The 18,403-nt window shown below is 47.3% G+C and overlaps 1 protein-coding gene across 4 annotated transcripts in view; it reads left to right on the top strand.

Moving 5' to 3' along the window:
• Positions 1-18,403, top strand: part of CTIF (cap binding complex dependent translation initiation factor) — a 143,225-nt gene that overhangs the window by 15,201 nt on the left and 109,621 nt on the right. For all 4 annotated transcript variants that reach the window (XM_068177087.1, XM_068177086.1, XM_068177088.1 and 1 more), the window contains 2 exons: positions 13,158-13,370; positions 16,511-16,594. In XM_068177087.1, the coding sequence (XP_068033188.1) occupies positions 13,158-13,370; positions 16,511-16,594 (297 nt within the window). Of the gene's footprint in view, positions 1-13,157; positions 13,371-16,510; positions 16,595-18,403 lie in introns of those variants that run through there.

Here is an 18,403-nt window from a genome sequence, read left to right as displayed (position 1 = left end):
TGGGTACCCCAAGTTATCCTTGGATTCTCAGTGAATACTTTTCAACACCAGGCCATAAAACAGATAGTTAATGCTAACTCCATTTTTTTCCTTAATTAGCCTGTAGGAAAAACACAGTGTTAAGGATAGTTGTGGGGAATAAAAGTATTTTTGGCTGGGTTCAGTGAGAATAGATATTTTTATTTTGTTGAAACAGGAAACAAAATAATGTCAAGTCCCATTTCAATCCAAAATGAAATCTGGTTTAAATTATTTTACACTATAATAGAGAGTTGTGGAAATTCAGTGTACATCACCACAAAATAAAAGAAAAAATCGTTTGTTTAAAAATAAAAAACTCTAAAAAAAAGTGAAACCGTTTTTTCAGTGTTTTCTTCCCAGTGGTTTGGCTGCAGTGACTTGACCAAAACTATTGAAAATTCATGAAGCCAAATCTGGGCTGCTGGCAAACAAGTAATTAAAAAAATTATCATTGTTATTAGGTGACAGGTTCAGACTTTTGCTTCTTCAAGGGTAAATTCTGTTCCTCTGGAGACTGTGACAGAGGAGAAACACGACCCTTGTCCCACACTGGTGGAGGAGACATGTGTGGCTTGAGTGCCAGATGTCACCTCTGGTTCCTGGTGCTGGAAAGCCTTTGGTTATCATGGACTTGTGGGAATGCTCACCAGCAGTACGGTGTTCCCAGGGACCAGGGTCCTCAGGAAGCACTGGCACAAAGTTTCCCAGAGGAGCTGTGGCTGTTCCATCCCTGCCAGTGTCCAGGGCCAGGTTGGACAGGGCTTGGAGCAACCTGGGCTAGTGGAAAGTGTCCTTGCCCATGGTGGGGGTGGCACTGGATGTCTTTGAAAGTCTCATCCAACCCAAACCATTCCATGGTTCTATGAAAGCTCTAGAAGGAGTGGGAAAAACCTGCCCCAAACCCAAGAGTTATGTGTTTATCTTGGCATTCTTTGCATCTTCCTCTGAAGCCTCGAAGTCCTGCGCTACCTCAGCACTAGGAATGAGGTTTATTTTCTTTCTTCCTTATAATATATTGCAGAAGTGCCTTTTCCAGTCCCGTGTTAGATTCTGCTGCTGAATTGTTGGGTCATAAAGACCCCCTCAGATGGGCATCCCTACCCTATGCTGGCACCCAAGAGCTGGGAATGGTGGGGCTCTACCTTCAAGAGCCTTTGATGTGAGACACCATCTGGGTATATATCCCTAAACAGTCTTTTGATTAATCAAATTCTCCCTTACCTCTTTTCTTTCCTTTTTTTTTTTACTTTTTTTTCTGCAAAGCAATACAGTTTGAGCTCTTTATTTAATCTCTGAAGTCAAAGGTATGTGAATAGCAGGCATCCTGCTGTGATGTTTCTGCAGAAGCTGCTCCCCTGTGCTGCACCTGCAGCTCTCCCCCCATGATCCCATTGCACTGCTGCATCCTTTGGGTGGGTACCCCAAGTTATCCTCAGGTCCTGTGAATTGTCCTCAACGAATAATTATTGCTAAATCTAGCTTTTTTTTCTGAATTAGCCTGTAGAGAAATCATGGGGCCAAGGGTAGTTGTGGGGGATAAGAATATTTTTTAGCTGGGTTCAATGAGAACAGATATTTTGTTGAAACAAGAAAACAAAATAATGTCAAGTCCCGTTTCAATCCCAAATGAAATGTCTTAAATTATTTTACACTGTAATGGAGATTTGTGGAAATTTAGTCTACCATGAAAAAAAAGAGCAGTGTTTGTGTTTTACAAGAGAGGGAAGCAAGGCAGGATGAAGGAGCTGGTGTCACACCAGTCACACATGAAGTGCTTGGCACATTTGTGTCCATGGTGGATGCAACAGCTGGACACAAAAAGCAGCTCATGGGTATTCTGGGACAAATTTTATGTTCTTGTCCCCAGTACACCAGCAGCAGTACTGGGACTCAACAAGGCTTTCTTGCAGTGCATGAAAGGAGCCTACAGGAAAGATGGAGTGACAGGATGCAGACTAGATATTAGGAAAAAAGTAGGTGATGAGGTCCTGGCACAGGTTGCACAGGGAATTTGTGTCTGGCCCATCTCTGGAAGTGTCCAAGGCTAGGCTGGATGAGGTTTGGAGCAACCTGGGACAGTGGAAGATATCCCTGCCCAGCAGGGGATGGGACTGGAAGATCCCTTCCAACCCAAAGCATTCTGTGATTCTGTGGTCCAAGACCTCGGGTTAGCAGAAGGAACTGGTGTCAAGGTCACTGACAGCAGGGAAGATTAGAACACAAGAGTTGGTAAATCACAAAGCTGTCTTGATCAGGGCCAGTCCCAACTGTCCTTGCTGCTGGTGGAGGTAAACAAACTCCCACCAAGCTCATGTTTATTTCAAAGCTGTTTCCTTGTCATGTCCTGAAAGTACCTGTCTCTCTGTTTGCTTTGTAATAACAAACACCTCCCTGTCCTGCTCCTGCCTGCCAGGGCTCAGCCAGGTCCCCTGGGTGATAAATGTAGCTGTGCAAGTGCTTGCACATCTTTACACCCTGGGATTCAGCAGGCTGCTCTGCCCACCCCCATTGCTGGCTTCTTGTCATCCCTCACTCGCTGCATTTTAGGGGGGAATCACCACAGGTAAAGTGGGGCCACCTGGGAACAGAATTTTGGAGATCTTTGGCAGCATTGCTGGTGCAGAGCACCCAACAGAATGATAGTCTGGGAGTGATTGCAAAAAAAATGCACTTCAAGCCTCAGAAAGGAGGCTGGTGGCTGGCCAGTTGCTCCCAAAAATTCCTGTCTGGGGAGGTGCTTGGTATTTTTGGGCAGGTTCCCTAAGGCAGGCGCTTTTCTGGTGAATTGATTCAAGCTGCCTCATCAGCTGCTGGAAGGAGCTAAAAGCTGGGGATGGATTTGAGAAGAGGGTTAAGCTAGTGGGCTTGGCTCATGCTGCTTGTGCAAAGCAAAGCTTGGAGGGTTTGGTTTCCCTCTATCCTCAGCTGGGCATTCCTGCTCCTGTGATTTTGGGTTCACAGGGAGCCCATCCGTGCCACACAGCAGCATCCCTGGGCTAGGTGAGACTTTTGGTGGTGCTGTGGTGCCTGTGCTGCATCGTGTTCCTTGCTGGGACAGCTGCTGGGAGCCCAGTGCAAAACCTGCATCCATCTGGGTACTACCTGGCATGAGATCCTTGTAGCCTGAAAAGTGGATTTAGGGTTTGCAAGGGCATCTAAGAAGAAACTCTTTTATGGAGAATTTATTCCCTGTGATGAGGCCCTGGCACAGGTTGCCCAGAGAAGTTGTGGCTGCCCCATCCTTGGAAATGTCCCAGGCCAGGCTGGACGGGGCTTGGAGCAACCTGGGATAGTGGAAAGTGTCCCAGCCCATGACATGAATGAGATGAGGTTTAAGGTCCCTTCTAACCCAAACCATTCCATGATTCTGTGGCCTTCTCAAGCTGTGAGAGCTGCCTTAGATGATGCTCTTTGCCCACACCAGTCACAGGGATCTCAGTTGAATACAGATGGTTTCTCTGATTGAAGTGGAAATCACTTTTTCATAATGCAGTAACTTTGCTGGATGAAACCTGACTGTCTTGATCACATCCAGTCCATGTCTCCAGGAGCAGGAGCTAAGGAGGGCACTTTGTCCAACCCCAGGAGAAGGTAAAGCTTTGGTGACTGGCTCAGTCTGGGGTCAAAAATAAGAGAGTCAAATGCCTTGCCTGGGGTGTTTGTCAGGCTCTGCCTTTCTCTGCCAAGCAGAGGTTTCTAAAAGTTGGGAAAAGCATGGGGGATGCTGGCCATGGTCACCTTTGTCATGCTAACCCGTTCATGTGGTGTTGGACACTGACCCCACAGGATTCCTTTCCCCATGTGCTTCTCCAGACCTTTTGGTTTTCTGACTATTTATTATTATTATTATTAGTATTAGTATTAGTATTAGTATTAGTATTAGTATTAGTATTAGTATTATTAGTATTATTATTATTAGTATTAGTATTATTATTAATTACCAGAAGCAGTATAAGGAAGCCTCTACTTTTCCTTCTGCATGTACAGAATTCCAGAAGGAACTGTGCTTTCCCCAAATCCTGTTCTTTTCCACTAGAATATTTAGAGTATCTGATCTCATGTCTCCTGCCTATATGGGAGCTGATAAGGTCAATTACTGATGGTACCAGGGTGGCTGTGATATAAAAGCCAATCTGCTGCTTCTTTTAGAACTTAAACATTAGAGTGTGGTGGAATAGTGGGGGTCCAGAGACAGGTTTGAGAAGTTTTATTTGTTTGTGGGTGTAGTTGACTGGGATTTTTTAGAGTTTTTTGGGTTTTTTTTAGAACTTAAGGTAATTAAAGATTTAGAAAATCTCTGAATATACTCATTTGTGCATGGAGTTTTTCAATTGAGCTTAACTAGAGGGAATTGTACTTCCTTCACATCTTCCTCATGCAACCCCATCCCAACCAGCAGCATACCCAAGGCTGGGAAGGATTAGGATTCTTCCCTTTGGTTTTAGCAACAGGAAGCCACAGAAGATTTGCTTCTGATGGTGCAGAAGGTGGTTGATCTTGCAAAAAGCATCTTGCTTCCTCATTCCTATCTTCCAGAAGTGTTGAATTTCGGATGCACAGGGGCTCTCCTGTCCCTAACCTTGTAGCACAGAAGAGCTTCATTTCCAAAAACGGGTAAAGCTGTGGTGAAGAGAAGCAGTTGGTCAGGATGCAGGTGAGAATCCTTAGGGATGGGAACCTTATGAGGTTTAACAAGGCCAAGTGCTGGAGCTGCACCTGGGCCAGGGCAGCCCCCGGGCTCAACCCAGGCTGGGGATGAGCAGAGGGAGCAGCCCTGGGAGAAGGAGCTGGGGGTGCTGGGGGTGAGAGCTGGACCTGCCCCAGCCCCAGCCCCAGCCTGAACCCCCCTGCCCTGGGCTGATCCCCAGCGTGGGCAGCAGGGCAGGGGAAGGGATTCTGCCCCTCTGGCCCTGGGCTCAGCTGAGACCCCACCTGCAGAGCTGCCCCAGCCCTGGCTCCAACAGCACAAGGACGTGGAGCTGCTGGAGCCAGCCCAGAGGAGGCCACGGAGCTGCTGCCAGGGCTGGAGCCCCTCTGCTCTGGAGCCAGCCTGGCACAGCTGGGGCTGTGCAGCTGCACAAGAGAAGGCTCCAGGGAGAGCTCAGAGCCCCTGCCAGGGCCTCAAGGGGCTCCAGGAGAGCTGCAGAGGGACTGGGGACAAGGCATGCAGGGACAGCACACAGGCAGTGGCTGCCACTGCCAGAGGGCAGGCACAGATGGGATATTGGGAACCAGGAATTGCTGGCTGGGAGGGTGGGCAGGCCCTGGCACAGGGTGCCCAGAGCAGCTGGGGCTGCCCCTGGATCCCTGGCAGTGTCCAAGGCCAGGTTGGACAGGGCTTGGAAAAACCTCATCAAGTGGGAGGTGTCATTGTCCGTGGCAGGGGATTGGAGTGGATGACCTTTGAAGGTTTGTTCCAGCCTAGACTGTTCTGTGACCCTATGATTCCCAGGAGGAGAGGACCAGCTGGCTCCTCCTAGCATAAAATCCATCCGGGAGTGGCAGCTCCAGTGTTCTGGCTGGTGGCCAAGGTATGTTCTCTGAATGCTGCTACAAGCTGGTGTACAGGCACAAAAATGCTTTTTGCCAGTGAGCCACGGGCGTGATTTAATAGGGATTAAGCAGCTTCCATGCCTGCCCTGCTGCTGACCGGGGTGCGCTGCTCCCGCCCAGTCCCTCCCATGGGCAGCCATCAGCGGGATGGATTACTTCAGCAGGTTGACATCTCAACTTAGAGTTGGATGTGTCTTTCAGGATTACAGAGCTTTTCACAGCCCAAGTGCCCATTATATTGCCTGGGTGCCTGGAAAGAAAAGTTTTTGTCCCGATAATGGTTTCCCTTTGGTTGTTTACAAACGACGATGCACAGCGGCCGGCACGTGTGTGCGAGCGACTGTGTATGGCTAAGCTTGTGGTTGTGATGCTTTTATTTAGGATGTGGGCTGTGCTCTCTGCCTGCAGAGAGCTGCCTGCATGGATAGTTTTATACCCTGGCTGCTGCTTCCATGGGATCGTGGCTCATCCCTTGGGGTGCCAGAAGAGCTGGGCAAAAAAAAACAGGTGTTAGTTGCCTGAGGATTGCAACCTGCCAGGTGAATCGTGGGAGGGCACACACAGGTGCATAGTGCAGGTGTGCAAGCTCCTCTGGCAGGAGAACATCCTTGGTTCATGTCTTCCAGCATGATCCCTGCAGCCATCACATCCTGCCCAGCTGCCAGAGTGATTCTGTGAGCTCTCCAAGGAGAAACAGTGCAGCTCTGAAGAGAAGAGCATGTGTGAAATGCTCTTTCTTCAGGTATTCATAATAGTTGTTCAATATCTTTACCTGGCAACATTTTCCGTGTAAAGGTGAAAAATAACAAGGGTAAGATGTAATGTGGGCTCTTGTTGCATTAGCTTATAGTAGAAGCAGGGGAACGTGGAAATCTATTATGTCTGGTTTAAGTCATAGTTTGTGGCATGAACCAGAGTAAAATAGGTTATAAAACTCAGGCTGTTCGCAATTCAGGGGTGGGTGGTTGGAGGTTTTTTAGAGCCTGTTTCAGATTTTATATCTAGAAATGCTGGTGCATTTGCATGTATTGAATTAGTATCAAAATCTGTGAGTGTTCCTTGCTGCAGCCAGTGATGCTGCAGCAATCTCCTTGCCCCGACATCCACTGTAGTGGAGCATCCTGCCACAGGGTGAGCCCATAAACCCACGTCCTCTCACTTGGTGTTCAGACAGTAGTTTTCTTGGTTGTGTGCCATTTTTTCCTTTCCTTTTTTGATAATATCTATCACAAGCCAAAGGTAATGTCTTCCCCCAGGCAAGGAAGCCCATCTGGTGGAAAACCACTCCAACCTCATGAACAGATTTGACACACTAAAAGACTTTATATTTTTAAAGGTGATGTAGCTTTGGTTTTGTTTGAAGAGAAGAAAAGAAAAAAGATTCACTTTCCGACCACAAAGAGTTGCTTATTGCAGGGAAGCAAGCTACATAATAAATTACTCTCTGGGTGAGAATGAGGATTTCTGGCTTTCTGGTTACTCCTCTCCCTTTCTTGCGGGATCAAGCTGGCTGTTTTGGGTTGGATTCTGCGGCACTCATTTGCCCCTCTCTTTTTTTCCCTCCATTTATTTCTGTGTTTGTTTTGATGGCTCTGTTTCAATGCACCATGATGTTTGCCTGCTGTGTTCTGTGCCAGGCTTGTGAGTGGCACTGCAGCGTGGCAGCTGGTGGGCTCCTGTCCTGTCACTGGGGCTTTTCTGCATCACCAGGTACCAGAAACCAGACCTGAGACTGGAGGGATGATGAAATACATCAAATGCTCAGCCAGCTGCAGACGCATCAGCATCTGAAAAGCCCACGGCTGGCTCCAGCAGTAAACACTCATGTGGTTTTCAAAGGTGTTTACATTTTAATTAGAAAAGGGTCAGATCCGGGGTATAATAATTTACATTTCTGTGCTTGATGTTTTGATGTCTGGAAAGGTAGTGGTTTTGGAGCAGCAAATCTAAGACACATGATGCTTTGTGGAGATGCAGCAGTACCTGGGTACAGGGAGTCATGGTTCATTTCTGTTGCTTTTATTTTCCATAGTAACTGTTCCTGCGGGTGGCTGGGTATGAGAGCTGCCTGCCAGCAATAAAGATAAACTGCTCGTCTCGTTCTCTGAGATGCTCTCACCGCTTGAGAAAGACGCATTGCTAATTACTTGTTGTTGGAAAAGGGCTGGATGAGGAGAGGGAAAATATTGCTGCAGAAGGGGCTCATTAAAAGGAGATGTGGGAAATTGAGCCAGGCTGATGGTGAGGACTTCCAGCTCCAAACGCAGACAGTCAAAAGTCCTTGTGCCTGTGCTGCTGTCAGAGCATGGGCTGGTGGGTGGTTGTTTGCAGACTCGGGACTGACAGAGCGTTTCACCTGACCCAAAGGTGCTGATAAGAAGCAAATAAGAAGTAGAAGGGCTGTCCTGCACTATCTGCTCTTCCCTGGTCTGTGTGGTCAAAGCATCTCTCTTGTCTAGGGCTGCAGGGACTTCCTCCTTCCGTGTGTGCTTCCGCAGCAGCTTTGGGAAGCCTGGCTTGGAGTCTCAGTGAGCAGGGAATGTAAGGGAGGTGATGATGGAGGGTTTGAGCATGAGCTGTTCCTCCCTGTCCAACCCCAGAGAGGCACTGAGCAGAAGGGGGTGTCACCTCGGCCTGGATATCCACCTCCACCTGCACAAGGTGATGTCCAACATGGCTGTAGGAGGCAGAGACAGGAGATCAAAGGGGTGGGTTTTGGAGCCTTCAGAAGAGATGTGAAAGTTGTTGTTGGTTGCTCATGAGAGAGGATGTGATGTCTGAGCCTGCGCTGGTGCCTTTCCCTCTGTCTCCCTGGGGATGAGTTTGGTTTGGTTTTACCATCATCCCATTCAGGCACAGACAAATCTGGGCTGCTGAGCTGTTCCTCAGTTCATGTCCCAGGTGTCTCAGAGCAGAAGAGACCTGCAGGATCACAGTCTGTTATAAACGCTCAAGGAAGAACTAACGCGGGAGGGTTGCTGGATGTCCTATCAAAACATTCTGGAAGCAGGTGGCTGCACTGGTATGTGAAGAATTTGCACTGCAGCTGCCTTTTTTAGGAAGCATCTCTTACTCCTAGAAAACTCTGGGATGATAAATCCCATGTGGCAAGACAAAGTCTTTCAGGGATGTCAGGATATCTCTGTAGCCTGTCACAGCCTGTCTCTGCAGCAGCTGGCCTATGATGGCATTTCTGAGAAGTAAATATTCTGTGTATAAAGGATGCTCTGCATTCCTCCTGACTTCACTTTGGAGTCATGGAGGAATGGAGTATTTGCCTAGGATTTTCTTAGTGTTTAACTGGAGGATAAGTAAGGAAGAGACATGAGTTTTCCAGTTAAATGCTGTCAGTCAGTCAAGCCTAAACAGCTGAGGCCACGTTGTTGGAAAGATGGGCTGGGCACTTGTCCTTTATTGGGCTTTGGTGATGGTTACATCTTTCAATAATTGAATTTCAGTTCAGGTGAGAAGAAGCCCAATGCATGAAGTAGTTCTGCCTGAACTCAATATTTTAGAGATCTTTCCCAATTATCTTACCATTGGCATTGGTTATTAGCTCCTGGCTGTGTAGTTGTCAAGAAAATCTGCTTACAACTTTCACCATTTTGGTTGTGTGTGACAGTGTGATATTCCTGTTTCTCTTGCCTTTGGAAGCCACAACCTTCAAAGAAACTCTTAGGTGTGCAAAAGCATCTTAGCATCCATCCAGTGGAAGCAAAACACTGGGAAAAGCAATCTCTTTATTTTCTTTCCTTTGCTGGTACTCAATCACGTTGGACCCTGCATAAAAGCAAGATGTGCTGTTATTGTCCTAATAGCAGGTCAGGATGTAGGTTTGTCTGGATGAATTGGAGTGAGAACTGGCTTACTCTTGGGTCATCCCTGCTCCCTACAGCTCTAGGCTGGTGCAGAGGGGCTGGAAAGCTGGGAAAGGCCCTGGGGATGCTGGTGCTGAGGCACCTCCAGTGCTGGGGACAGCTCTGGGCCCTCAGGACAGACAGACACTGAGGGGCTGGAGCGTGTCCAGGGCAGGGAATGGAGCTGGGAATGGGCTGGAGCCCCAGGAGAGGCTGAGGGAGCTGGAAAGGGGCTGAGCCTGGAGAAAAGGAGGCTCAGGGGGGACCTTGTGGCTCTGCACAACTCCTGACAGGAGGGGACAGCCGGGGGGGGTCGGGCTGGGAACAGGGAACAGGGACAGGAGGAGAGGGAACGGCCTCAGGCTGGGCCAGGGGAGACTCAGGGTGGATACTGGGGATAATCCCTCCATGGAAAGGCTTGTCCAAAGCTTCTGGCAGAGCCAGAGCTTCCCAGGGCATTGGTGGAATCCCCATACCTGGAGGAATTTAAAAGCTGTGTGGATGTGGCACTTGGGGACATGGGTCAGTGGTGGCCTTGGCAGTGCCAGGGGAATGGACTTGATGGTCTTGGAGGGCTTTCCAATCTAAACAATTCCATGATGCAATGATTCTGTAAGAATTGTTTTAGGAAGTTCTCTTTATGGTAGTAGTTTTGGTGTAATGTTGCTGTGCCAGCATGTTTTTGCCCAGAAGCTTGTTCTGGGGGCTGAAGTCCCTTGGTGTGGCTGGCACACAGGTGGGTCTCATCCCAGGGCACAATCTGTGGGAAGTTGCCCTGCTGTTCTGTCTTGGCACTGCCAGACTGCTGCAGTCCAGATTTTTGAGAGTTTTTGGGGTGGAGGGGAATGGCTGGAGGCTCCTCCCTGGGGGAGGATGTGCCTGTGGGGTCCTCTCACCCAACCTCCAGTGAGCTGATGGAAATGCACCGCTGTCCTGGATGTCTGTGGTCTTCTCATCACAGTCTCACCACTTCTTAAATCATTTTGGTTCCAAGTTCCACTCTCCTGTTATCTCCCAACCCAACGTGGGCTCCTTCTCCATTACTGTTCTTCACCTATCAAACTCACTGCTTGTTTCCACAAGTTCAACAAGCCTGGAGCACCTTTGGGAGAAAGGGAATGAGCCTACAAGTGTCATAAAAAATGCTTGTTCTTATTATTTGCTGATGAAGGGTAAAACTGTGTAATTGCTAAAAAAACTGTATCATCTTGCTAGAGCAAGAACCCCATTTAGATCACCCTTAATAACAGCTATTAATAATAATTATACATTACAGTAATGCTGATAATTACTAAGTTATAATAAGCAGTTTGCACGTCTATTGACTTTTTCTGCTGATGATTCCTTCTTTTATGGTCACAGTAATGAGCACAACATGGGCTCTGTAAAATCATAGGATTTTACAAGGATTTAAGTTTGAAGAAACCTTAAAGGTCCTCTAGTTCTACCCTCTTGCCGTGGGTAGGGACATATTCCACTGCACGAGGTTGCTCCAAGTCTCATCCAACCTGGCCTTGAACACTTCCAGAGATAGGAAAGATGTGCAAGGTAATTTTCAGACCCCCAAAGCTTACAAACATTTTGCTTTGACAAAGTAGAGGGGAGGGAAGGGGAAAGTGGAAAAAAAATGCAAATTTGAGATTGATCTCTGTTGTGATTAAGGAATGTATCTGGTGTCTGGGAATCTTTTGTGCTAGGTGTTGAGCCAGCACAGAGCCGAGGGATCACTGCTTCATGAAGGGCTCTCACCAACATTTGTTTGCTCAGTGTGGGAAGAGAGTAAATGCTTTGATGCTCAAGTGTGGGTTTGGGTTTTTCTTTGAAAACCATTTTTGTATGTGTTTTGAGGGTGAGATAAGGTGAGAAACCAGCTCCAGGCACAGATCACCAGGAAAAGCAGGAGTTTCCTTCCTATTGAGTGATGCTTTCCTTTAGAGAGAGGTGAAGCTTCCACAAGATGAATTGGTTTTAGAGTTTCCCACTAGAGATCCACAAATATCTCAGATATGTGGTTTGTGTTGTCTGAAATAGACAAAAAAGCCTTTGGGCTTGTGTAATGTGTGGCCCAATGAGATGAAGGATAACATCTGACCCTGCTCACTGTATCCAGAGTGATGCCACCTGTATCATTTGTCCCCTGCCTCGTGCCATCTCTCCATGCCATCACACCCCTACAGGAACCTCCTATTCTCCTAACTCTTTCTTTAGCACTTCTTGTTTGATAATTGGTGCTTTCCATTTGGTAATTGGCACTAATTACTGAAAAGGGGAGAAGCATGCCCTCCTCCAGGGCTCCACACTCTCTGGGGCTCCTTCTTTTTTTCTTTCTTCACTTTCTTCTTTTTTCTTTTTCCTTTTTTATATGATTTTTGTTCATGAGCTAATATGTGATATTGGTCTACATAATGAGCCTTTTTGACAGTCTGGGCACATTTGGGAATAACTCCTTGAGCAGATGAAATCCTTAGGCTAGAACTGCTCATTCTTGGCAGTTTCCAAATGAAGCCACAATTGTTCAGAAGTGACAGAGGAGAAAATAGTTCAGGAGCTGGAAACTGCATGAGTTGGGAGCAGATATTTTTTTTTCCCCCATTCCCTTCTGGATGGCATGTGACTCACTTCGGGTTTGCTTGGTGATTTTATAGTTGTAAATACCCATTCCTGGTGAAGGAGAGGGTGAGGGATGAAGTTGTTGTATCCTGCAGTGTGCTGGCAGCTCCCATGTCTTCTCCCTCTCAGCTACAGGAAGGGAGGAATATGAGATTTAGCACAAGACAGTGGGCCAAGGCCTAGTTTTTTTCAAACATAGAATTATAAAATATCCTGAGCTGGAAGAGACCCACCAGGATCGTCCAGTCCAGCCCCGCACAGACACCCCAACAACCCCATCCTGTGCGTCCCTGGCAGCGCTGTCCAAAGGCTCCTGGAGCTCTGGCAGCCTCGGGGCTGTGCCCATTCCCTGGGGAGCCTGGGCAGTTCCAGCACCCTCTGGGAAAGGACCTTTCCCTGATATCCCACCCAAACCTTCCTGGCACAGCTCCAGCCATTCCTTGGGTGCTGTTCTGGACACAAGGAGCAGAGATCAGTGCCATGCCCAGCCCAGGAGCTGGTGATTTCTTTTATGGTGTTACGGTCATTGAGCCCTGGAGAAGCAGGAAGGAGAAGGGAATTATAAATTTCTTACGTCTCCTAGAGAGACAATTTTCTGCAGTGAGAGGTTTTAGAAGTGAATTCTGTTGTGATCTCTGTCTCACCTCCTCACTGGACCGTTTACAGTGGCACCATTAGCTCAGCATTATTTACTGCCACTGCCCTAAAGAAGCTTTTCAGTTATCATCCTCTTCCTCACCCTCGTCCATTACCACCAGCTGCTCACCCATATCCAGTACAACTGGTGCTTTGGATTTATTAAATTAAGCATTTTAGTGTGACATTTTTTCTCTTGTGCATATGTCTGAAAGTTTTCAGTAGTTTGGGTTTTAATCAGGAGGCCAGGAAATATGTCTGTTGTCCTTAAATGCAGGAATAGTACAGAAATGGAACATTTGTTTGCATGCCTGGAAGCCCTAAATGCAACCACCTAGGATTATTAGAAATTGTATTGGAAATGCAGACGTACAGCAAAAAACATCCTGCGCGTGGTAACCGATAGGCTTTGTCTGCTGGGGTTTTTACAATTACTGGTAAATAATACCTTACTGTCTTTTTTTTGTCCTGCTTCCTCAGGCCCTCTGTGTCCCCGGTGTGTCCCCTGAAGGGATGGAGAGCTCCTCGGTGGCATCGGCCTCCTCGGAGGCGGGCAGCAGCCGCTCCCAGGAGATCGAGGAGCTGGAGCGCTTCATCGACAGCTACGTCCTGGAGTACCAGGTACAGGGGCTGCTCACCGACAAGACCGAGGGCGACGGTGAGAGCGAGAAGACACAGTCCCACGTCTCACAGGTGGGTGAAAGGCTCACTGCAGGGTGGCAGAGGGGTTGGGGGCACATTGGTGGCTCCCAGAGTGTGTTCTAGGCTGAAGTAGCCTTTTCAGGGTTTGGATGTGAAGCAGGGTGTGATAAAACGCTGGGTTTGGGGCAGCTCGCTTGTTTGGGGATGTGTTTGAGGTCTCCAAGCTGCTGGTAGCAGTCTCCTGATGCTGGGTTTGATTTTTTATGGTCTCAAGGGGCATCACTGAAAGTGTTCCAGGCCATGTGGGACAGGGCTTGGAGCAGCTTGGGACAGTGGTAGGTGTCCCTGCCCATGGCAGGGGTGGAATGAGATGGGGTTTAAGGTCCCTTCCAACCCAAACCATTCCATGATTCTACATGGGGTTTAAGGTCCCTTCCAACCCAAACTATTCCATGATTCTGCATATGAAGGATCCCATCTTTATCTGGTATCTGCAGTGTTTGATCTGATCTGTCTGAACTCTGTAGGTTTGCTGGAGCTGAGGATCTGACCCAGAGCTCTAGACCTGTTTTGTATCATTTCAATGTAAAGAAATTACCAAACAAAGGAACCTTTTTAAGAATAGATTTTAGTGAAGAGGTCTTTTACAATTTGAGGATCAAAGCCCTTAGAAGTGGGAGAAAATATATTTAAAAATCTAGTGATCCAAAGTGTATTTTATTAACCCAAGGCTGGAAGACGTCTGTGTTTGAAGTGACGCTTTGGAGAGGCTTCAGGTCAAACAGACAAGTTCTGCTTATTAATGTGTCAAGCTCAAAAGTAATATTGAATTAGAAATAAATTAATAGACAGAGTTTTTTAACCTCTTCCAGCCTGTCCACTGCTCTGCCAATAAGCCCAGGCTCCCTCTGCATCTTAAGGACAAAAATTTCTAATTCTCATGGCAGCCTGTGTACATTTTTTGCATTAAGATCCTTGATTTGAACAACCAAATCTGTCTTCCAATTGTGGAAATGGCATTTTAGCTTTCCTTCCTGGCTTACCCTGGAAAAAAGAAGCTGCTGAGTTTTTAATGTTAGTTCTGAGAGTGTTCTCTTTCAAGATGGCTGGGTTTTATTTTAAAGAAAAATTTTGTAATAATGAAAGTTCTGAACAGTAAACCTTTTAATTAAACCACTTACAGAGGCAGCTCAAATGAAGCAGCTAAATGAGGTTGTACCCCAGACCATTGATGCAGAAGTTTAATTAGGATTTATGGTGAAACTCCACCAAAATGCAACATTTTGTATTTCTAGGGCTGTGTACTGGACAAAAAGTGAGGATGGGCTTTTACTCTAGGTCACTTGCATTTATCAAGCCATGTCTTAATGGATGCAGTAAGAAGGAATTATCTCCTGTCTCACAAAGGTTTTTTTCATTTTTCCACCTGTAAGAAATAATCACGAATTTTTATTTCTGATTTTCTCTTCCTAATCAGTTCTTAGCAAAGCAAGGAATAAACAAGCACATATCCTGCAAGCACATACTGGCTGGAGTAAGCCTGGTGGAAGCCAGCCTGATGGAAGGTGGCACGTTCCCTCATTAATGAGAGCTAGAGGGAGAAAGATGGATTTAAGGGAAAGGCACTCAGCTGAGACCAAGGAAATTGTTTTTAACTGCAAGGTTCTTCCAGAAACTAAATCTTTAATGCTGGGCAAGTTACTTAATCTCTCTGCAGTTTGTTTCCTTATGGCTGTGATGTTTTCCCTGCCTGAGAGTGGAAAAATCCATTCAGCCATGTGTGTGTGAGTTGCTTGGATGGTGCCACATCCCTGGACAACTGCTCTCCTTGCTGGGGGAAGGAAAGAAAGGCACATCCTCCTCACTCAACTCCCAGGGAAGCTGAATCCGTCACCACTTCAGAGAATCCCAAAATGCAGTTATGCCCATGATGGGGATGTCCCCAACCTTGCTCCTACCAGGAAAAAAGAGGAAAATCAGAGGGAAAAAGGTGATTTTATTTGGCTGTGGAGATAATGAGTGAGCTTGAACCTTGAGAGACCTTTCCAGGCATGTGATTGCACTCAAAATTATTAAAGAAGGTAGGGATACGTCTGGTAAATAAAAGGATCTGAAGAGTGATGGCATCATGAGCCTGTCCAGGAGGGTCAGCAGAAGTGGCAGGAGACTGATGAGCAACTCTAATGACTGAAATCCCCCCATCTGTGAGGTAGAACAGGCTCTCTGATGAGGACGGGGATCACGGGCAGTCGTAGTGAAGATTCTTATTTTGTGGCCTCATCTATACCTGTCAAGGACCTCTCAGGTGGTTGTTTGTATGGAAATGACTTTTCATTTTCTTGGTGCATCATCCTTGGTGATGGTACCAAGCCTTGAGTGTCTCTGGAGCAGCCAAGTGCTTCCAGCATGGAAGACCTCAGAAGTGGGGCTGCTCAGTCTCCACTTTGTTGAAGGAGTGACAAAATTACTTTAGAATTAAGCAGCATCTTTCATGTTTGTCTAGAGAAAATTGCTTTTTTTTTCCAGTTTTCACCAGTATGACGCAGCCCTACATTTCTTTTGGTGAAAAAAAGAAAAAAGCAACAAATGACACCAAATTCAATTCTTTTGGTGGAGGCACCTTGCTGCCCAACCTTAGAGCAAGCTGGCCTAAGAATCTGCTAGTCCCCTATGGCCATGTATGGCAATGGCCAAATCTACAGCTTCCATACTCATTTTCTGTTTTGTTTAAAATGAAAACACAGGGTGTTGGCTGCTCGGGGCGTGTATCTGTCCCCGAAGCAAACAGAGTTGGGAACAAGGGTTGGGAAAAGCAGAAATTTTCCAGCTTTCCATGGAAGAATTCCATGGAAATGAGTAAAAGAGTCAAGTCACCCTAGTGTGTATCACACACCTGGGATTCCAAGCACAGTCAGAGTCAGCAAGGAGGTATTGGGGCTGGATTTTATTGCAAAGCACCATATCAAATGCTTTCTTACAGTTGTTCCTGCTTCTTCCCTCTACCCACTGTCGGCGGGTGGAGCATTTCCAAGCCAAAGCCTTTGGGATCATCCTCAAAAAGGAGGGGGTGCCACACGTGTGCAGCGATGCCTGCGGCGGGACGGTGTTTTCTGTACGCTGTGGACTGACGCAGCAGTTTTGCCCAGCCCAGCTATTATTTTACACAATCCCCTTTTTTATCCCTTTTGCAGTGGACGGCGGATTGCAGCGAGCAGCTTGATGGCAGCTGTTCCCCATCCCGAGGGAAGGGCTCGTCCTCTCACGAACATAACCAGGTAGGGTTTGTGCTTAGTTCCTCCTTCCCAGACCTTTATTTCTGGTGCTGCCTCGCCTGGGAGGTGCTGCCAGCTTTCCTCCTCCTGTGGAAGGGGAGACTTGTCCCTCTGCTTGGCATCCAAAAGCTCATTCCTACCCAAACCATGGGAGGTGGGCAACATCCTGATGTGCAGATGGATGCTTTCACCAGGAGCTTAAAGGGAAAAAGATAAAGAGTGTCACGTTTATTCTGGAAAACTTTCTTATTGCCGCTTGTGTGAGGAAGCTGTTAGGAGCACCAGAGCTGACTTGGAAGCAGGAGATGTAGCTGGAATGAGGGATCTTTGTGTAGCTGGGCTTCTCTGTTGTGTGCTGCAGCACAAGGATGGTGTTACAGGGAAGAACATTTAACAGCTGAGAGGGTGAGCTGCCAGAAGCAGCGAAGTTGCACCTGCTGAGAGCCTGTGTTGGTCGTGCAGTGAAAGGAGCCAGGTGTGAGTCAGTTTTGGTGCTTGGACATGGTGTGAACATGTGAGTACCCCCATGGAAGAGGGTTGGGTAGGGTGGGGGCTTGTGTTTGATCATTCTCATCTGATCGATGAGCTGCTGTGTCACCATGAGATCATCAGCTCTGTGAGAGCAGCACTTGCTGAGGATATGTGAAATTTAGGCATCTGAGGGAAGGGGAAACAGCATTTCCAGTTGCTGTGGCTGATGGATGTCCCACCCAGAGAAGTGGCTTCAAGTTGGTGGCTTTCATTCTCTTGCTCTGCTTGATGTCCTCCAGATGCAGTCTCATGCATGGGATCCATGAGGGGGAATTTGGGAGCCCCTCGCAAGGTGTAAAAGCGGCTGTGCTAGTCTGAGCAGGGCATGTTGCAGCTCTCATTTTGGGCACAAGTTCCTCCCATGGAGCCATGCTGAATGTTTTTGGGTGAGGGATGGGGGGCTTAGGCATCCCTACCGTGGCCATGGGATGCTGGTAGCACCTCTAACAACACCTGCACCCAACAAAGGCAAGGTGTTGTTTTGTAGGAGGGTGTGTGCACTGCTTTGGATGAGCTCCTGAAGGTGCCAGATTTATTACAGCAGTGATCTGCTTCAAAATATTCAGCAGCAGAACCTCATCCAGGCTCCCTCCCTGATCTGCAGAAAGCTGCTGGATGTTCAGCTGGGAGGCTGGCCATTTCCACTGGGCTTCCTTGGGTGGATCAGGGGTTTTCCCTAAGGAAGAAGGTCCCTGGCTCTTCACCCAAGGGCTCTGCTGACGTGCCAGTGGCTGGTGGGGACCACAGGAGGATGCAGGAGTCATGCATGGGTGTTACTTTCCTGACAACATCCATCTGCCTGGTGCCATGCTCTCTTTTGTTTCAGCTTACATGCGGTTTTTTTTGGTTTTCTTGCTGGCTTTTTTTTCCCCCTGGAAGTTAAATGTATTTGATCTCCTCCTACTGGGAGCTCCTTTCCTACACACAAACACCATTTGCTGATGCCCAAGCTGCTTACCCTGTGTTTGGGCTCTCTCCCAGCCTGCAGCAGAGCTAGTAATTATCTCTCTCCATGTTTGGCTTCCTTTAACTGTGAGTAACAAATTTTCCTTGGCACCAAAGAGGAGCTGCAAGCTATTGTTTCTCTGTCCAGGCAAGCATTTCTCTCACTGTCACTGATATATGAGTTAAATGCTGCTGGTGAGGACCAAGTGCAGTTTATTACCATTCCTGGCTGTTTTCATTAAAATCTTTTAATATTAAAAAAAAAAAAAAAAGTCATTACTAAGATGTTTGTCTTGAATTAAAATTATCAATCATGTTTCAAACCCGCTAAAGAAG

The sequence above is a fragment of the Anomalospiza imberbis genome, chromosome Z (assembly GCF_031753505.1).
Source record: "Anomalospiza imberbis isolate Cuckoo-Finch-1a 21T00152 chromosome Z, ASM3175350v1, whole genome shotgun sequence".
Classification (NCBI taxonomy): domain Eukaryota; kingdom Metazoa; phylum Chordata; class Aves; order Passeriformes; family Viduidae; genus Anomalospiza; species Anomalospiza imberbis.
The sequence above is the reverse complement of the archived record's forward strand: the minus strand, read 5'-3'. Positions and strand labels throughout refer to the sequence as shown.